The sequence below is a fragment of the Oncorhynchus kisutch genome, linkage group LG7 (assembly GCF_002021735.2).
Source record: "Oncorhynchus kisutch isolate 150728-3 linkage group LG7, Okis_V2, whole genome shotgun sequence".
NCBI classification, from domain to species: domain Eukaryota; kingdom Metazoa; phylum Chordata; class Actinopteri; order Salmoniformes; family Salmonidae; genus Oncorhynchus; species Oncorhynchus kisutch.
In genome coordinates, this window is record NC_034180.2 from 571,148 (window position 1) to 590,882 (window position 19,735).

Below are 19,735 nucleotides of genomic sequence, written 5' to 3' on the forward strand. Positions count from 1 at the left end.
GAAGGGCATTCTATGCCATCAAAAGGAACATATATTTCAACATACCAATTAGGATCTGGCTAAAAATACTTGAATCAGTCATAGAGCCCATTGCCCTTTATGGTTGTGAGGTCTGGGGTCCGCTCACCAACCAAGACTTCACAAAATGGGACAAACACCAAATTGAGACTCTGCATGCAGAATCCTGCAAAAATATCCTCCGTGTACAACGTAGAACACCAAATAATGCATGCAGAGCAGAATTAGACTGATACCCACAAATGATCAAAATCTAGAAAAGAGCCGTTAAATTCTACAACCACCTAAAAGGAAGCAATTCCCAAACCTTCCATAACAAAGCCATCACCTACAGAGAGATGAACCTGGAGAAGAGTTCCCTAATCAAGCTGGTCCAGGGGCTCTGTTCACAAACACAAACAGACCCCACAGAGCCCCAGGACAGCAGCACAATTAGACCTAACCAAATCACGAGAAAACAAAAAGATAATTACTTGACACATTGGAAAGAAGAAAGAATTAACAAAAAACAAGAGCAAACTAGAATGCTATTTGGCCCTAAACAGAGAGTACACAGTGGCAGAATACCTGACCACTGTGACTGACCCAAACTTAAGGAAAGCTTTGACTATGTACAGACTTAGTGAGCATAGCCTTGCTATTGAGAAAGGCCACCGTAGACAGACATGGATCTCAAGAGAAGACAGGCTATGTGCTCACTGCCCACAAAATGAGTTGGAAACTGAGCTGCACTTCCTAACCTCCTGCCCAATGTATGACCATATTAGAGACATATTTCCCTCAGATTACACAGATCCACAAAGGATTCAAAAACAAATCCAATTTTGATAAACTCCCATATCTACTGGGTGAAATTCCACAGTGTGCCATCACAGCAGCAAGATTTGTGACCTATTGCCACAAGAAAAGGGCAACCAGTGAAGAACAAACACCATTGTAAATACAATCCATATTTATGCTTATTTATTTTCCCTTGTGTACTTTAACCATTTGTACATTGTTACAACACTGTGTATATATATATATAATATGACATTTGCATTGTCTTTATTGTTTTGAAACTTCTGTATGTGTAATGTTTACTGTTAATTTTTATTGTTTATTTCACTTTTATATATTATCTACCTCATTTGCTTTGGCAATGTTAACACATGTTTCCCATACCAATAAAGCTCCTTGAATTGAATTGAATTGAGATGGAGAGAGATACAGAGAGAAAGAGATGGGGAGAGAGAGAGAGAGACAGAGAGAGAGAGACAGAGAGAAAGAGATGGGGAGAGAGAGATGGAAAGAGAGAGAGAGAGAGATGGAAAGAGATGGGGAGAGCGGGCGAGGGAGAGAGATGGAGAGAGAGACAGAGAGAAAGAGATGGGGAAAGAGAGAGAGAGATATGGAGAGAGAGACAGAGAGAAAGAGTTGGGGAGAGAGAGAGAGAGCGATGGAAAGAGAGAGGGTGGTAGAGAGAGAGAGAAAGAGATGGGGAAAGAGAGAGAGAGAGATGGAGAGAGACAGAGAGAAAGATGGGAAGAGAGAGAGAGAGCGATGGAAAGAGAGAGGGTGGTAGAGAGAGACAGAGAGGGAGGTAGAGAGAGAGAGACAGAGAGAAAGGGAGAAAGAGATGGAAAGAGATGGGGAGAGAGAGAGGGAAAGAGATGGGGAGAGAGAGAGGGAGAGAGAGAGACAGAGAGAGATGGAGAGAGAGACAGAGAGAAAGAGATGGGGAGAGAGAGAGCGAGAGAGAGAGAGAGAGAGAGAGAGAGAGAGAGAGAGAGAGATGGAGAGAGAGACATAGAGAGAAAGAGTTGGGTAGAGAGAGACAGAGAGAGAGACAGAAAGAAAGATGGGGAGAGAGAGAGAGAGAGAGAGAGGGAGAGAGAGATGGAAAGAGAGAGGGAGGTAGAGAGAGACAGAGAGGGAGGTAGAGAGAGAGAGACAGAGAGAAAGGGAGAGATAGAGAGACAGAGAGAGGGAGAGAGAGAGACAGAGAGAGACAGGGAGAAAGAGAGAGACACCTGTCAGACATGTAGGCATGTTTGTGTGTGTGTGCTCTTGTTCTTCAAGAGTCAACCATTTAAAACGTAGTAGAATTCATTCAACCAGAACACCTTGATGGGAATGTGTTGTGTCTCAACCAGCCATGTACCAGAGACCCACCTTCCCTGCTATGTAGAGCATGTGTGTGTCTGGGTCGTAGAAAGGGAAGAGCACCCCAGACGAACCATCTAGGTCCTCCTGTAACAAAGGCACATCTAGGTCCTCCTGTAGACACACACACACACACACACACGATTACTTAATCAACTAAACTTGTTAAAACTCAAGGCAAGAACACCTTATAACTTCAATAAGAATTGAGGTTTCATTAAAGTGGAGGTAACATGAACATGTCTCCCAGTACAGAATGAAAAAGATTGACTGTTTAAAACCCCCTAATCCGTGTTGTCATAATCTCCCCGCCCCCTCAGATACACACCAACATACAGTGGTTGTTTTCAAATAAAATACTGGTTGTTGTGCAACAAACACATGCAGGGAGGAATCAGATGATAAATGACATAACCAAAACAGATACTATTTGTGTTTGGGGCTTTTGCATGAAAGCATCCAGCAGGATTTCTATTTTGAGATACACCCAATTTGGCACCAGAGGGAGCCGTTGTTTGATCACAATAAGATGAAGTCACCACTAATTGACACTGATCTAAGGTCAGTTTTGAATTTGCCCCCCTGAATTGGGGAAGCAAGCTGTTCCTAGCACGGTTCCTCAGGGTCAGCCTCTACCAAAGTACGATGAAGTTGCTCCTACACACTGCTCTAAGGTCAGTTTTACATATCCTTAATGGTTGATATCAGCGATTGTGGGTGAGACAGCAAATCCTAGCAGTGTGGTTATGTACCTGGTCTCAGAGGGCCATCTGTCAACATGTAAACTGACCCTAGATCTGTGCCTAAGCGCAGCCTCTATCAGTAGTGTGGTTGTGTACCTACCTGGTCCCAGAGGGCCATCTGTCAACATGTAAACTGACCCTAGATCTGTGCCTAAGAGCAGCCTCTATCAGTAGTGTGGTTGTGTACCTGGTCCCAGAGGGCCATCTGTCAACATGTAAACTGACCCTAGATCTGTGCCAAAGAGCAGCCTCTATCAGTAGTGTGGTTGTGTACCTACCTGGTCCCAGAGGGCCATCTGTCAACATGTAAACTGACCCTAGATCTGTGCCTAAGGGCAGCCTCTATCAGTAGTGTGGTTGTGTACCTGGTCCCAGAGGGCCATCTGTCTGTGGTTCCAGCGGGAGCTGCCGGTGGACAGCAGCATCTTGAGGTTCCCCAGGAACAGCACCTTGCTGGCTTTGTGGTTCTTACAGTTGGCCTCCTGAAAAACACAGCAGGAAACAAACAAATCCAAAAACTAAAAGGTCTGTGACAAGAGGTTTATTTCTAAATGTTTTATTGAGTCTATATTTAACCAGATTGGTCAGAGATGAAATGATGATTTGAAGCAGTGCCCCAGTCAGGAAGAAACATGGGTGGATAGATAACCCTACAGAGTTGTTTTAACTAATGTATTCACATTGCATCACAGAGATGTTATGGGTGTCATGCTCCTGGGGTTGCAGTAGTTTCAGAAGTAAACAGTCTATTGGCGTCTGTATAAACATGATATTTTAAACGTCAGCACATTGTGTCTGCACAAATAGGTCTTTGCAACATCACTGTGTCACTATCTGCACATTGCCACATCAGCTGGTTTGAGGGGCGGAGAGGAGAGTGAGAACATGAGTCATGGGGTGGCTGGGTGGGTGCAGATCCCAGGGGTCTATGGGGCGGCCGATGGGGAGGTGTCAGTTTTGGCTGTGTGGTGCTGGAGGGGCGTGGAAGGGCACAGGACAAGGAGAGAAGGAGAATCCTAAGCACCGTGTTGATATAAATAGTAATTATATCACTGTTACCGAGGACAATAGCATTACGACAAAAAAATGTAATACTTGAATACAACTACAGACAAACACACAAACCCAGCAGCCTCACCCGTACAGACCTGTAGCAGGTTCCCAGTGCGTGGCTCTAGGACCCTGATCTTCTTGTCCTTGCAGGACGTGGCCAGCCTGCTGCCATCGGTATTGAAGGACATGGAGAGCACCACGTCAGTGTGGTGGCTGATGGTCCGCACCGGGTTCTTTATCACCGCCTCAGGGCTGTCCAGGTTCCAGATCATCACCTGGGGAAGGACACACACACACACACACATGTTAGGGAATCAGATACTGAAAGTACAAACAGATTGACAAAGGATTTTCAATTCTGTAACTCGACAGGCGAGCAGGGTGTGTGTGTGGGGTCCAGGGTGGCGCAGCAGTCTAAGGCACTGCATCTCAATGCAGAACCTCCAGCTCCATGGCCGGAGCCTTCTCCTGCACCAATGCCCAGTCTAAGCATGGCATCCAGTCCAGCTCCAAGGTCAGAGTCTTCTTCTGCGTTGGTGCCCAGTCCAGGCACAGCGTCCAGGCACAGCGTCCAGTCCCGCTCCATTGCGGGAGCCTTCCCCTGAACCGATGCCCAGTCTAAGCACGGCGTCCAGTCCAGCTCCAAGGTCAGAGTCTTCTTCTGCGTTGGTGCCCAGTCCAGGCACAGCATCTAGCCCGGGTCCATGGTTGGATTCACAGGATGAGCGGGTTCTTCGTCCCGCACCTGAGCCACCTCCGATGCTGGAGGATCCGCGGGATGGGAGGGTTCTTCGTCCCGCACCAGAGCCGCCTCCGATGCTGGAGGATCCGCGGGATGAGAGGGTTCTTCATCCCGCACCAGAGCCGCCACCGACACTAGACACCCCCCCCCTAACTCTCCCTTTTGGTTTCAGGATTTGCGGCCCTGTCACGTCCTGACCATAGAAAACCTTTATTTTATATGGTGGTGTAGGTCAGGGTGTGACTGGGGGGTGTTCTAGTTTATTATTTCTATGTGTAGTCTAGTTTTTGTATTTCTATGTTGGCCTGGTATGGTTCCCAATCAGAAGTAGCTGTCTATCGTTGTCTCTGATTGGGAATCATATTTAGGTAGCCTTTTCCCACCTGTTGTTTGTGGGATCTTGTTTTTGTATTGTTGCTTTTGAGACCTACAAGGCTGTACGTTCGTTTGTTTGTTTGTCTTTATTGTTTTATTGCTGGTTCACATTTAAAATAAATATGATGAACCCAAATCACGCCTTGGTCTACCCATTATGACGATCGTTACAGTAGACCTAGCCTATAGAAAGCTGATGGGATCCTCCTCTATTAAATAGAGGCCATCACTCTGTTTTCTCACGCAATTGCATAGCCTATGGAAATGTTGTGCAACATAAGCTCATGGGCTCTCATTAAGTGTTTGATTAGATTTTCGATTAGATTTTCATTGATGTCTGAGTGATTAGACGGACAATAGAGTGCTGAGTACCAGGCAGTTGTCAAGTTTGGTAGGCTTCTACTGACCATCAGCAGCATCAGAGCTTGGAGAAGCCTAATTACCATGACTAAAAAGGTCACATGGAATTTGACAGCCATCATGACTCGTGATCGCCGGTGTGGCGTTAAAACGGTCACCGTAACAGCCCCATTTCCAACACATTTGACTTGCATTCTTATACTGTAAATTCCTACATGGGAGTCTAATATTCAAGTACTGAGGAGCTCAACAGATTGCCAAGGAATCTTTAAAGGTCAACAAAGAGCAATGTTCATGTGAGGCAGATAGACAGTGATCGATTTGGGTTCCGGTCCAAGGCACTGCATCTCAGTTCTAGAGGCGTCACTACAGACCCTGGTTAGATTCCAGGCTGTATCATAACCAGGCGTGATAGGGAGTCCCATAGGGCGGCGCACAATTGGCCAAGAGTCGTTAGGGTTTGGCTGGGGTAGACCGTCATTGTAAATAAGAATTTGTTCTTAACTGACTTGCCTAGTTAAATAAAGCTTAACTAAAATAAAAATTGCATACTGTTGCACTTTGCCAAGCAGATTAAGCTGCAGTAGAATGTGGTGACCCGTTTGGCTGCATTTCAACATTGATAGATTATTCCTGCCAAAGCTATTTCCAGGTTAGCTCTCACTATTCTGTATATGTGCGATATATTACATTGAGTGTGTCTGAGTATCTGTATGCAAGTGTGTGTGAGCAGGAGTAGCTGTGAGGGTATATGTGTCTGAGTGTGTGTGTGTGTGTGTGTGTGTGTGTGTGTGTGTGTGTGTGTGTGTGTGTGTGTGTGTGTGTGTGTGTGTGTGTGTGTGTGTGTGTGTGTGAGCGAGCAGGAGTAGCTGTGAGGGTATATGTGTCTGAGTGTGTGTGTGTGTGTGTGTGTGTGTGTGTGTGTGTGTGTGTGTGTGTGTGTGTGTGTGTGTGAGCGTGTGAGCAGGAGTAGCTGTGAGGGTATATGTGTCTGAGTGTGTGTGTGTGTGTGTGTGTGTGTGTGTGTGTGTGTGTGTGTGTGTGTGTGTGTGTGTGTGTGAGCGAGCAGGAGTAGCTGTGAGGGTATATGTGTCTGAGTGTGTGTGTGTGTGTGTGTGTGTGTGTGTGTGTGTGTGTGTGTGTGTGTGTGTGTGTGTGTGTGTGTGTGTGTGTGTGTGTGTGTGTGAGCAGGAGTAGCTGTGAGGGTATATGTGTCTGAGTGTGTGTGTGTGTGTGTGTGTGTGTGTGTGTGTGTGTGTGTGTGTGTGTGTGTGTGTGTGTGTGTGTGTGTGTGTGTGTGTGTGTGTGTGACTTTACAATGATTCAAATGGATTTGTCATGTGTTGTCAACGATCTACACAAAATACTTGAATGTCAAAGTGGAAGAAAAATTGTAACATTTTATTTTATTAATGGAAAATAAAACACTAATATATTTTGATTAGACAAGTATTCAACCCCCTGAATCACCTTTGGCAGCGATTACAGCTGTGAGTCTTTCTGGGTAAGTTACACACCTGGATCGTACAATATTTCCCTATTATTCTTTTTAAAACTCTTCAAGCTCTGTCAAGTTGGTTGTTAATCATTGCTAGACAGCCATTTTCAAGTCTTGCCATAGATTTTCAAGCCAATTGAAGTCAAAACTGTAACTAGGTCACTCAAGAACATTCAATGTTGTCTTAGTAAACTCCTGTGTATAGTTGGCCTTGCGTTTAGGTTATTGTCCTGCTGAAACTTGCATTAGCTCTATCCCCTTTTCTTTTTATCGAAACAAATTCCCTTGCCGATGACAAGCATACCCACAACATGCAGCCACCACTATGCTTTAAAGTATGAAGAGGGGTACTCAGTAATGTGTTGTCTTTGATTTTCTCCAAACATAATGCTTTAATTCAGGACAAAAAGTTAATTTCCTTGCCACATGTTTTGCAATATTACTTTAGTGCCTTATTGCAAACAGAATGCATGTTTTGGTATAGTTTTATTCGGTACAGGGTTCCTTCTTTTCACTCTGTCAATTAGGTTAATGTTGTTGATCCATCCTCAGTTTTCTCCTATCACAGCCATTTAACTGGTTGAAATCTCTGAGCGGTTTCCTTCCTCTCCGTCAACTGAGTTAGGAAGGACACGTATCTTTGTAGTGATTGGGTGTATTGATACACCATCCAAAGTACCAATAGGTTCCCTTTTTTGCGAGGCATTGAAAAACCTCCCTGGCAAGACATTTCAGCTTTTCATTTTTAATTCATTTGTAAAAATGTCTAAAAACACAATTCCACTTTGACATTATGGGGTATTGTGTGTAGATCAGTGACACAAAATCTCAATTGAATCCATTTTAAATTCAGGCTGTAACACAATAAAATGTGAAAAAAGTCAAGGGGTGTGAATACTTTCTGAAGGTACTGTATACATGAGCTTGTGTATCTGAGGGTTAGTGTGTGTGTGTTACCTGGTAGTCATAGCCAGTGCTGAAGAGCACATTGTTGGCAGTAGGGTGCCACTCGATGAGGCCCACCCTGCGGCTGTGACCCTGCAGCTCCTTCCACGGCACCGTCAGGTTCTTCAGCACACCATGGGGAGGGATGTCCCATACCTTCACCTGTTAGAGCAACACACACACACACACACACACACACACACACACACACACACACACACACACACACACACACACACACACACACACACACACACACACACACACACACACACACACACACACACAGACAGACACACACACACACACACAAATACACACAGACAGACACACACACACACAGGCACACCCACATGCACACACAAGGACACACATAAAAAGTTACATACACACACTTCAAAGCTAACCATTGACTAGAGCCAACTCAGAGAGCCAAACTGAAAGGTGAGGAATTTGAGACTGACCAGCGGCTAATTCATAACACACAAAGAAGGGTTGTAAGTCTCAAACATGTTACAGGTGTTAGTACAGGTCAGGACTTCAGACAGCTATTACCTAGGCCCTCCAGTTATCTTTGACTGTTGAAAAGATGTTGCTCTAACCCCAGTTGGCTACTTAGTCAGTGGTATGAATGAATGGAAAAGTGATTTTATGTGTGTGTGTGTGTACACTACTGACCGTGGAGTCCTCCGAGCAGGATGCTATACAGAAGTCGTTGAAGGGGTTCCATTTGATGTCCAGTACGTTACCTCTGTGGCCTGACACTTTGGGGTGAAGGGGGTCCACCTTCCCTGTCTGAATAACACAGACAGGGGGGGGGGCAATAGAACATTACATCAGGCCTCACACTCCTGCCCTGAAGTCAGTGTGTGTTTGCAAGATTCCTAGGAGCCATGGGGTCAGGAGAAAGTGGAGCTAGAGTCTGAGGTTTGATCTTATTCATCATTACTTCAGGTAGAAATGTGTAGGCAGGATACAGACTATACATAAACATATAAGGACTAGGACTAAGGTAAACAGGGGAAATCGCAAGATAAAATGAATATTCATTACTCGAAGAAACCGGTCAACAAATATCCAGTATTCAAAGTCAGGGACAGAATTTGTCCAGGTAAACATGATGTAATCGGCAGACCAGCCTAGAAAGAACCAAGTCTGAGTCCTCTTTACAAGTCAGGACAGGCAGCCTACCTCAGCATACTGAATGACAACCTCACTACAGAGCTAACCAGCAAGTCTATGCAAGGCGGCATAGCAAGCCCTTCACCTACCTGAAGACAATTGAGCAATAGGCAATGACAGCAAGGAATAGTTTACGAATAATTCACTTCAATACCCTAGCTGGCTAACATGACGGCAAAGGTGGTACATAAAGAAGTAATTTAAGAAAGAGTGTAAAAACAGTTTTAAAAGCCAACCATATTGATGTGTTTTATTCTTTAGATGTCTGTCTACTCAGACACTTCCTGAATAGATCTAGACATAATCTATCAAGATCAGCAACTTATGACAGAGGTAAGCATGTTGAGCAATGCTGGGGCGTGTTCACTATTCACCATTGTTTTAACACAACATGTCTCTATTACACAATCCTTATGGTCTCAATCTGATTTGCATCAGACAATTCAAGAAGTTTAAGAATGCAGTAATCCAGGCCTGTCTTAGCTCCCTTACTAATGAGTCTGAAAAGAACCACTCACAGGTGTGTTGTGACAGGTGACTGACACAACACACACTGCATGACATCATTAGTGTCCAGGAGGAGCATGGTGTGTGTGTGTGTGTGTGTGTGTGTGTGTGTGTGTGTGTGTGTGTGTGTGTGTGTGTGTGTGTGTGTGTGTGTGTGTGTGTAGGCAAGGTGTGTTTGGGATAGGGGGGTGAGCCCTGAAACTACATGAATGACTCAGTCTAAGAACATGCTGTCAGAGAGAGAGAGATGGGTCATACATGTATTAGATTATAGGGACCAAACGGTGTGTGTGTGCGTGCCTGTGTGTGTGTCGGGGTAGGGGAGGGCGTCTCTGAGACAAGCCATAGTTTCAACTCCTTGCGACGGGTGGAGGGGGACATAGGTGAGTTATGTCATTCCTGAGTCCCTATGTAACTCCTGTCTGAGCCAAGAAGAGGCGTATGATAAATTCAGAGAGAGACCCCTTCAAGAAGAAAGAGGGAAAAAAGAAGGGAGAAGACAGGAAAAAAGGAAGAGGGAAAAGAGGGAGGAGCGGTGGATCGAGAGCCTTTCTGATGAATCACTGCAAGGTCTTTGATAAATGAAAGCCTGTAAATTCAGCTGGTGTTCAGGTGAAGAGGTCTGGAGGTGCTATAGCCGTACAGGGAGTTGAAAGAGAAAGCCAAGTTCAGTGGCGAGATCAACACAATGCCTCCACTGATAAGAGCCTACACATAATAAAATACATCTTTGTATACATTTACGAGTCAGATTGATTTTTGATATCTAGACAGCAAAGGGAAGGAGGGAGAAAGAGTTTGTGGAGGGGTAACAAAATAAAGATGACAGGTGTTTTAGGAGGGAAAGTTATGGGTTAGACGGTTTAACTTTCCCTGCATTTTCTTTCTGTCTTTTTTTGCCGGTCTTTGGCTGGGGCGCTGTTTGAAGTGAACCTCCCCCAAAACACCAGCCTTAGCAACAGACTACAGAGGGCTTGGAGGGATACCTCAACATGAAAAGTCAAAGCTAAAAACAGACATTTTAGGTAATATAACGCAGCAGGGCATCTCATACAATATGCCCAGAATCTATCAAAATGTGAAGACCCTCAAATACTCACTAATTCACCAACAATGACATCACCGTGTAGGTAGAAGTTACCCCTAACGACTGATATTCTGATCCCAGACCTATGGTCAAGAAAAACTTCTACCTCGACAAGAGAGAGATTTCACATGTATTTCTCAAAAAAAGCAAAGGTGGGCGGAGACTCACGTGATGGACGGAGAGGACCAGGAAGGCTCCGCCTCCGGCGCACTCTGTGATGACGGCAATGAAACGCGGGTTGACGGCGCAGAAGTGGTTGTCGTGGACGCTCCGCGTGATGGGCACGCCATCGTAGCAGTTCTCCTTGGTGGCGGCCTTACCGAACACGTGGCGGAACTTGGAGCTGCGATACTGAGGACGCCATGTCATCTAGGATGGAGAGAGCAAGAGAGCGAGAGAAAATGTAGAATCCTGTTTTTTGGATCAACATCATACATCACTACACAAACACATTAGGCAGAGCGGGAGGGAGGAAAGGAGGAGGGGGAGAGAGAGGAAGAATGGTCAGTGAAGGAGAATTGCCTGTTTCTCAAAGTTAATTTAATGGTGCCTTTAACAAGGTTGTTGATTGTTGGCCACGCGTACAACAGAACATAGATACAGAACTAGATATATGCCTTAACGAGACAGCACTTCAGCCCATTCTTACCAGAGTGTGAGAGATCCATCTATGTCAACCAGACAAATAAAAAGAACATCTCCGAAAAGCAGGCCACCACATAACAGTTATTAGAATCAAAATGGCAAGCTGCCCACTCCAGTTGACATTCTACACGGTGAAAGGATAGATGGATCTATTGTAAAGCTGCACCCTAACACTGTCAAACACCATGGGGGATTGGAACCATTCAGTAAAGTGAAGAGCAAGATAATCACTATTAGACCTCCTCCCAAACCGTAAGCCTCTTGTTAGTCCATCCGCCTCTCTGCAGGCTGCCATTCAGGATCCTATCCATTAGGGAAAAACGTTTTAAAAATGTTTTCAACGGGAAGCTAAAAAGAGTGTTTCTTATTGGACCAGGTAGTCCCTCCCTGTTTCAGTCTGTTTTAGTGCCTGTTAAAGCCAATCTAGTACTCCAGCTAGTGGATAAGTCATCTATGTGCTAGAATAAGTGCCTGTGTGGAAGAACGTCTGGGACCCAGCCTGGCTAGCCAACATGTCTGTCTGCCTGCATGTCTATTACTGCTGCATGGTCATTATTTATGAATTAGAGGAGAGGCTGGTGGACCTGAGGTTACAGTACAGTAACAGTACAGGACCAAAACAGTGAGCAGGATGAAGCTGCCCCTATAGATGCTGATCTTAGGTCAGTGTTTCTCTCAAATGGTCAAGGTTAGGGTATGATGAGTGTAAACCGAAAGGTCGCTGGTTCGAAACCCGAGCTGACTAGGTGAGAAATCTGCTGGCGTGCCCGTGAGCAAGGCACTTAACCCTAATTGCTCTGGATAAGATCATCTGCTAAATTACTCAAACGTAAATAGGAGTAGTATGTAGTGGCTCCTCAAACACTGATCTAAGGTCAGTTTAACATTTTTATTTCCAAAGGTTTGCTGAGGGTAAACTGATCCTAGATCTGTGCCTAAAGGAAACCGCTATCTGGAGCCCAAAGGATATGGGCTGTTGTGTCACCTGGAAATGACCTATGGCTTAATGACATCATCCCTCTCTGTGTTTGGATGGAAGTGAGTTTTTTCTGGCGATGCAGATGGTGTCAGTAAAAATATGGCAACGAGGAAGACAGAGTGACATCATTGTGGGGGGGAAGAGGTAAAAATAAAACACTGGGAGCCAGGCAGGCCAGTGGTTGGTTGGTGCGGGTGTGGCTTTAGTGGTGGTGGTTGGTTGGCCTCAACAGAAGCAGAGGGGGAGAGAGAGAGAGAGAGATGGGCAAGAGAGGGAAAGAAGGTGAGAGAGAAAGAAAGAAAAGGAAAGAGAGGGGGAGAGAGAGGGGGGGGAAAGAGAGAGGGAAAGGAGAGAGAAGTAGGAACAGAAAGAGAGAGGAGACTCCGAGAGATAGAGAAAAAGAAAGCGAGAAACAGGGAATAAGATTTCCCATCCTTCAGCTCGTCTCAGTCTCTGTTTACGCGTGGCCCTATCGTCTTCTACCCCCGGGTGAGCGTTTAGAGCGCTGTGCGGTCACGCCCAAATGTTCTCTACCTGACGAGAGCTTCGTTAACCTTTTCAGGTGAGTGAATGAACCCAACCAGCCGTGGGACACAGATGGCTCACACTGGCAATGCCATATCCCTGCAGCTGCACTGCCAACAGATAGCTTCCTAGGTGAACTACACTAGGGGAAATAATGCAATGAGACTGCTGACAAATGTTTTTACCTCAAATGAACAAAAGCCAACACACAATCCCAAACAGTGAAATCTCTCAATGCATGTCAAGACAGAAAGCAGGAATGTGTCTACCAGGTCCTATGTGTATATTTACACAAACAACACAACGGTCCTATCAGACTGGGCCTATATTCTCTCCGCTCTTGCTCTGGGCAACATCTGTGTCCTCAAAAGAAAGAGAAAGCAACAGCCAACAGCCATATCCCATCCCTGTCAGTAGCAGTCAGAGACAGTAGCTCTCTACTACCCCTCAGTAGGAGCCTGTTGGGTGTACCTGATAGTGTCAGCCTATTGCCTGTCAGTTTTGAGTCAGTGAGAACAGGCTTGATGGGCCTGTTGGAATGAATGACGGGACGTTGATCGTTGGTTTGCTTTGGGTGGTGTTCATAAGTGCACGCAACGGAAGAAAACAGCTGGACTTATCCAATAAATTCACTCATTTTTTTTTCCGTTGCACAACGTTTCGCTACAGTATTCCCTTATGAACACGACCCAGCTCCAACAAGGCTCTCTCCATTGGTTCAGCTGTAGAGAGCCGAGTTGACATCGTTCTGCTCCAAGGCTCTCTATTTGAATGTGTCTTTCCCCGCTTCGAGTCATTAACCCAAATACATAGAACCTGATCATTATCTCTCAACCCGCTGCTTCTCTCCCAACCCACCTGTCTCTCTTCTTCTTCTTCTACAGAGGGAACACAATGAAAAGAAGAACTTCACAGTGAGGGGCTTGAAAATGGCAATCTCAAAAGCTGCGTTCGAAATGGCAGCCTATTTGATTTATTATTATTATTACTATGAAAAGCCCATTGAGACCCAGTCTCTTTTTCGAGGGAGACCTGGCCAAGGAGGCAGCAAAAATCAATACATGACAGAATTAAAACATACAACAATACAATTCAACAACATGATCCAGCCTAAAAAAGCAACAGAGTAACAGAGTCTACCATCAGAATGTGTAATTCATTCAGTGGCACTAACATATCTAGATGAAGCATGGGTTGTAGACTATTCCATGCCTCTGGTGCACAAGGTGAGAAGGCAGTCTTGCCTAATAAGAGTGCATTACTATATACAGTATATAGGCCCTGGACACAAGTAGTGAACTATAAAGAGAATAGGGTGCCATTTCAGACACAGACAAAGTGTGACAAGCCTCCAAGAGGAGAAAAACCACCAACCCTTTTCCTAGAAATCCAGCCTGTAGTCATAGACTTCAAATACAGAGTTAAGTAGTGAGAGAAAGTGACAGTTCCATTTTGTGCTTTAACAGCAGGTAGGTACACAGCTTGGCTGCATAGTGGGGGCCGTCTGAACAAGGAAACGATGACGAGTACAGATTATTCTATTTTTAACCCTGTCATCTTGCTGATCAAAAGCCTTCCACTGCTCCAAAAATGTCAAATATGTCTGTATAGCACATTGTAAAGGCTGGATATCTCTTGCTGTATAAAGGAGAGCAAGGTACATAAGATATAGAGCTGGCTCTATCAGTTGGACTGTAGAACATCTATTTTTGTCAACGGAGGGCTATAACCAATGACTCACAACTTCATATGGTAAAAGGGTGCTGTAAAAATCACTGTGAAACGCATCACAAAGACAAATGTAGAAGACCAATCTCAAGTTGCATTTTTCACGTCTTTCATATTTCAGTGGCTTTCAACAATCTGTTCTTTAATCCTGTGAGAGCTGGGTGCGTTACCGTCTCACCCCAGTCACCTTGGTGTGTTCAGGACTCTCCACAGCCCCATGAGCCCTGGTCAAAAGTAGTGCACTATATAGGGAATGGGGTGATATTTGGGACGCATCTCTAGCTTTCCACAGGACAACATGTCAAAGTTCAGAGCCAGGAGGAGGGCAAAGTTCACATGCATTGGCACTAATCTGGACGCTTATAAGAAATCCTGCTATGCCCTCAGACAAACAAAGAGTCAATACAGGACAAATGTCTTTTATGCTAACTGTCTTTTATGCTCGCTTCAAGGCAAGCAACACTGAAGCATGCATGAGAACACCAGCTGTTCCATGACTGTTCCATGACTGTGTGATTACGCTTTCTATAGCCGATGTGAGCAAGACCTTTTTTTTTTTTTTTTTTAACCAGGCAGGCTAGTTGAGAACAAGTTCTCATTTGCAACTGCGACCTGGCCAAGATAAAGCATAGCAGTGTGAACAGACAACACAGAGTTACACATGGAGTAAACAATTAACAAGTCAATAACACAGTAGAAAAAAGGGGAGTCTATATACATTGTGTGCAAAAGGCATGAGGAGGTAGGCGAATAATTACAATTTTGCAGATTAACACTGGAGTGATAAATGATCAGATGGTCATGTACAGGTAGAGATATTGGTGTGCAAAAGAGCAGAAAAGTAAATAAATAAAAACAGTATGGGGATGAGGTAGGTGAAAATGGGTGGCTATTTACCAATAGACTATGTACAGCGGCAGAGATCTGCTCAGATAGCAGATGTTTGAAGTTGGTGAGGGAGGTAAAAGTCTCCAACTTCAGCGATTTTTGCAATTCGTTCCAGTCACAGGCAGCAGAGTACTGGAATGAAAGGCGGCCAAATGAGGTGTTGGCTTTAGGGATGATCAGTGAGATACACCTGCTGGAGCGCGTGCTACGGATGGGTGTTGCCATCGTGACCAGTGAACTGAGATAAGGCGGAGCTTTACCTAGCATGGACTTGTAGATGACCTGGAGCCAGTGGGTCTGGCGACGAATATGTAGCGAGGGCCAGCCGACTAGAGCATACAAGTCGCAGTGGTGGGTGGTATAAGGTGCTTTAGTGACAAAACGGATGGCACTGTGATAAACTGCATCCAGTTTGCTGAGTAGAGTGTTGGAAGCAATTTTGTAGATGACATCGCCGAAGTCGAGGATCGGTAGGATAGTCAGTTTTACTAGGGTAAGTTTGGCGGCGTGAGTGAAGGAGGCTTTGTTGCGGAATAGAAAGCCGACTCTTGATTTGATTTTCGATTGGAGATGTTTGATATGAGTCTGGAAGGAGAGTTTACAGTCTAGCCAGACACCTAGGTACTTATAGATGTCCACATATTCAAGGTCGGAACCATCCAGGGTGGTGATGCTAGTCGGGCATGCGGGTGCAGGCAGCGATCGGTTGAAAAGCATGCATTTGGTTTTACTAGCGTTTAAGAGCAGTTGGAGGCCACGGAAGGAGTGTTGTATGGCATTGAAGCTCGTTTGGAGGTTAAACAGGTCAACATTCACAAGGCTGCAGGGCCAGACGGATTACCAGGGCGTGTACCCAGAGCATGCACGGATCAACTAGGAAGTGTCTTCACTGAAATGTTCAACCTCTCCCTGACCCGAGTAAGTAATACCTACATGTTTCAAGCAGACCACCATAGTCCCTGTCCCCAAGAATGTGAAGGTAATCTGCCTAAATGACTACCGCCTCGTAGCACTCACGTCAGTAGCCATATGAAGTGCTTTGAAAGGCTGGTCAGGGCTCACATCAACACCATCATCCCGGAAACCCTAGATCCACTCCAATTCACATACCGCACCAACAGATCCACAGATGACGCAATCTCAATCACACTCCACACTGCCCTTTCACACCTGGACAAAATTAACACCTATGTGAGAATGCTGTTCATTGACTACAGCTCAGCGTTCAACACCATAGTGCCCATAAAGCTCATCACTAAGCTAAAGATCCTGGGACTAAACACCTCCCTCTGCAACCCCTTCTGTACTCCCTGTTCACCCATGACTGCAGGCCAAGCACGATTCCATCACCATCATTAAGTTTGCTGACGACACAACAGTAGTAGGCCTGATCACTGACAATGATGAGTCAGCCTATAGGGAGGCTCAGAGACAACAACCTCTCCCTCAATGTGAGCAAGACAAAGGAGCTGATCATGGACTACAGGAAAAGGAGGGCCGAACAGGCTCCCATTAACATCTATGGGGCTGTAGTGGAGCGGGTTGAGAGTTTCAAGTTCCATCACCAACGAACTATCATGGTCCAAACACAACAAGACAGTCATGAAGAGGGCACAACAGCACCTTTTCCCCCTCAGGAGACTGAAAATATTTGGCATGGGTCCCCAGATCCTCAAAAAGTTCTACAGCTGCACCATCGAGAGCATCCTGACTGCTTGCATCACCACCTGGTATGGCAACTGCTCGGCATCTGACCGTAAGGCTCTACAGAGGGTAGTGTGTCCAGCCCAATACATCCCTGGGGCCAAACTTCCTGTCATCCAGGACCTATTTACTAGGCGGTGTCAGAGGAAGGCACAAAAATTGTCAAAGACTCCAGTCACCCAAGTCATAGACTGTTCTCTCTGCTAACGCACGGCAAGCAGTACTGGAGCACCAAGTCTAGGGTCCAACAGCTTCTACCCCCAAGCCATAAGTCTGCTGAATAATTAATCAAATGGCCACCCAAAATATTTACATTGACCCCACCACACTTTGTTTTTACACTGCTGCTACTGGCTGGGCATTATCGATGCATAGTCACTTTACCCCTAACTACATGTACAAATTACTATTGACCAACCAAATTATTATTGACCAACCTGTAGCCCCGCACATTGACTTGGTACCGGTACCCCCTGTAATTTGGCTTTGTTATTGTTATGTAATCTTATTGTTAGTTTTTATTTAAAAAATGTATTTAGCAAATATTTTGAACTGCATTGTTGGTTAAGGGTTAAGGGTTAAGGGTTGGGTTAAGGGTTAAGGGTTAAGGGTTAAGGGTTAAGGGTTAAGGGCTTGTAAGTTGTTGTATTCGGTGCATGTGACAAATAACATTTGATTTGATCTCTCTATTTACCTCTGTGGCTGAGATGGACTACAGACTCTCTGTTAGAACGCCATGCCTGAAGCTGGAGGCACCATGACACCTTCCACCCACCACTAAACCTCCAACATCTCTGACAACTATCAGTGATCTCTCTCTCTCTCTAAGGATCATGTCACCTCACAACTCCCTTCACCACCCTCACAACTCCCTTCACCACAGCCTAACTACAGCTCCCTCACAGCCAAACTACAACGTCCTCCGCCACCCTCACAGCCTAACTACAACTCCTTCACAGCCTAACTACAGCTCCCTCACAGCCAAACTACAACGTCCTCCGCCACCCTCACAGCCTAACTACAACTCCTTCACAGCCTAACTACAGCTCCCTCACAGCCAAACTACAACGTCCTCCACCACCCTCACAGCCTAACTACAACTCCTTCACAGCCTAACTACAGCTCCCTCACAGCCAAACTACAACGTCCTCCACCACCCTCACAGCCTAACTACAACTCCTTCACAGCCTAACTACAGCTCCCTCACAGCCAAACTACAACGTCCTCCGCCACCCTCACAGCCTAACTACAACTCCTTCACAGCCTAACTACAGCTCCCTCACAGCCAAACTACAACGTCCTCCACCACCCTCACAGCCTAACTACAACTCATTCACAGCCTAACTACAGCTCTCTCACAGCCAAACTACAACGTCCTCCGCCACCCTCACAGCCTAACTACAACTCCCTCACAGCCAAACTACAACTCCCTCACAGCCAAACTACAACTCCCTCACAGCCAAACTACAACTCTCTCGCAACCAAACTACAACTCTTTCACAGCCAAACTACAACTCTCTCACAGCCAAACTACAACTCCCTCACAGCCAAACTACAACTCTTTCACAGCCAAACTACAACTCCCTCACAGCCAAACTACAACTCTTTCACAGCCAAACTACAACTCTCTCACAGCCAAACTACAACTCCTTCACAGCCAAACTACAACTCCCTCACAACCAAACTACAACTCCCTCTGCCCCCTTCACAAACAAACTACAACTCCCGCTACCCCCTTCACAGCCAAACTACACATCTCTCACCTTTACCTCAACCTAATGTCTTGTCTTATGTTTATATGGTTTAGGAGAATATGTTACTATTAAACTATCTTTCCACTGATGTTTCCACTATGAGAGCCTGTGAGAGGGTTAGTGGAGGAGGGGGTAAGGTGGGAGAAGAGGGCGAGTCTGGGATAGTTGTGGAGGGGGTAAGGTGAGTGAGGAAGGGGGAGATAGAGTGAGGGCTGTTGCCGGGTCACCTGCTGTGTTTTGTAAGCGCTCAAGGGGAAACACGAGCCAGGGAATGTCCAGGTCTGTGTGTGTGTGTCTACGTTCCTGTCTGACATGATACTCAGACGACAGCCGCGCGCTACAGGCTTTCTCCCTGTAAGAGAAGGCCATGCAGCACAGGTAACACAATAACAGCCCAACACTGTAGAATGTACATGGAAAAGAGGAATGTACTATAGAAGGAGATGCCTTGATGGGGCGAGTGGGGTGTGTGTGTGTGTGTGTGTGTGTGTGTGTGTGTGTGTGTGTGTGTGTGTGTGTGTGTGTGTGTGTGTGTGTGTGTGTGTGTGTGTGTGTGTGTGTGTGTGTGTGTGTGTGTGTGTGTGTGTGTGTGTGTGTGTGTGTGTGTGTGTTGAGGTGGGATAGCATAGCCTTCTGATTGATTTGTACTGTAAAGGGTTGCATTGGCCTACAATGAGAGAAGTAACGTGTAGATATAGGCATAGTCCCATTGTTGGACACACCACACCCTGCTCACCTAATTCACCCATTAGTTAATCATTAAATTCACTCCTGTCACTGGAGATATCCCTACGGCTTGAAGATCTGCACAACACAAAGCAGCACTTTATATTGCTATCTGAACCCGCATAATACCA

General features: G+C 45.6%; 1 protein-coding gene across 3 annotated transcripts in view; it reads right to left on the reverse strand.

Moving 5' to 3' along the window:
• The window catches only part of coro2aa (coronin 2Aa), a 56,929-nt gene that overhangs the window by 14,753 nt on the left and 22,441 nt on the right, over positions 1 to 19,735 (reverse strand). For all 3 annotated transcript variants that reach the window (XM_031828279.1, XM_031828282.1, XM_031828280.1), the window contains exons 2-7: positions 10,824 to 11,024; positions 8,558 to 8,674; positions 7,892 to 8,041; positions 4,055 to 4,234; positions 3,272 to 3,388; positions 2,173 to 2,277 (exon numbers count right to left, since the gene is read on the reverse strand). In XM_031828279.1, the coding sequence (XP_031684139.1) occupies positions 2,173 to 2,277; positions 3,272 to 3,388; positions 4,055 to 4,234; positions 7,892 to 8,041; positions 8,558 to 8,674; positions 10,824 to 11,024 (870 nt within the window). The remainder of the gene's footprint in view (positions 1 to 2,172; positions 2,278 to 3,271; positions 3,389 to 4,054; positions 4,235 to 7,891; positions 8,042 to 8,557; positions 8,675 to 10,823; positions 11,025 to 19,735) is intronic.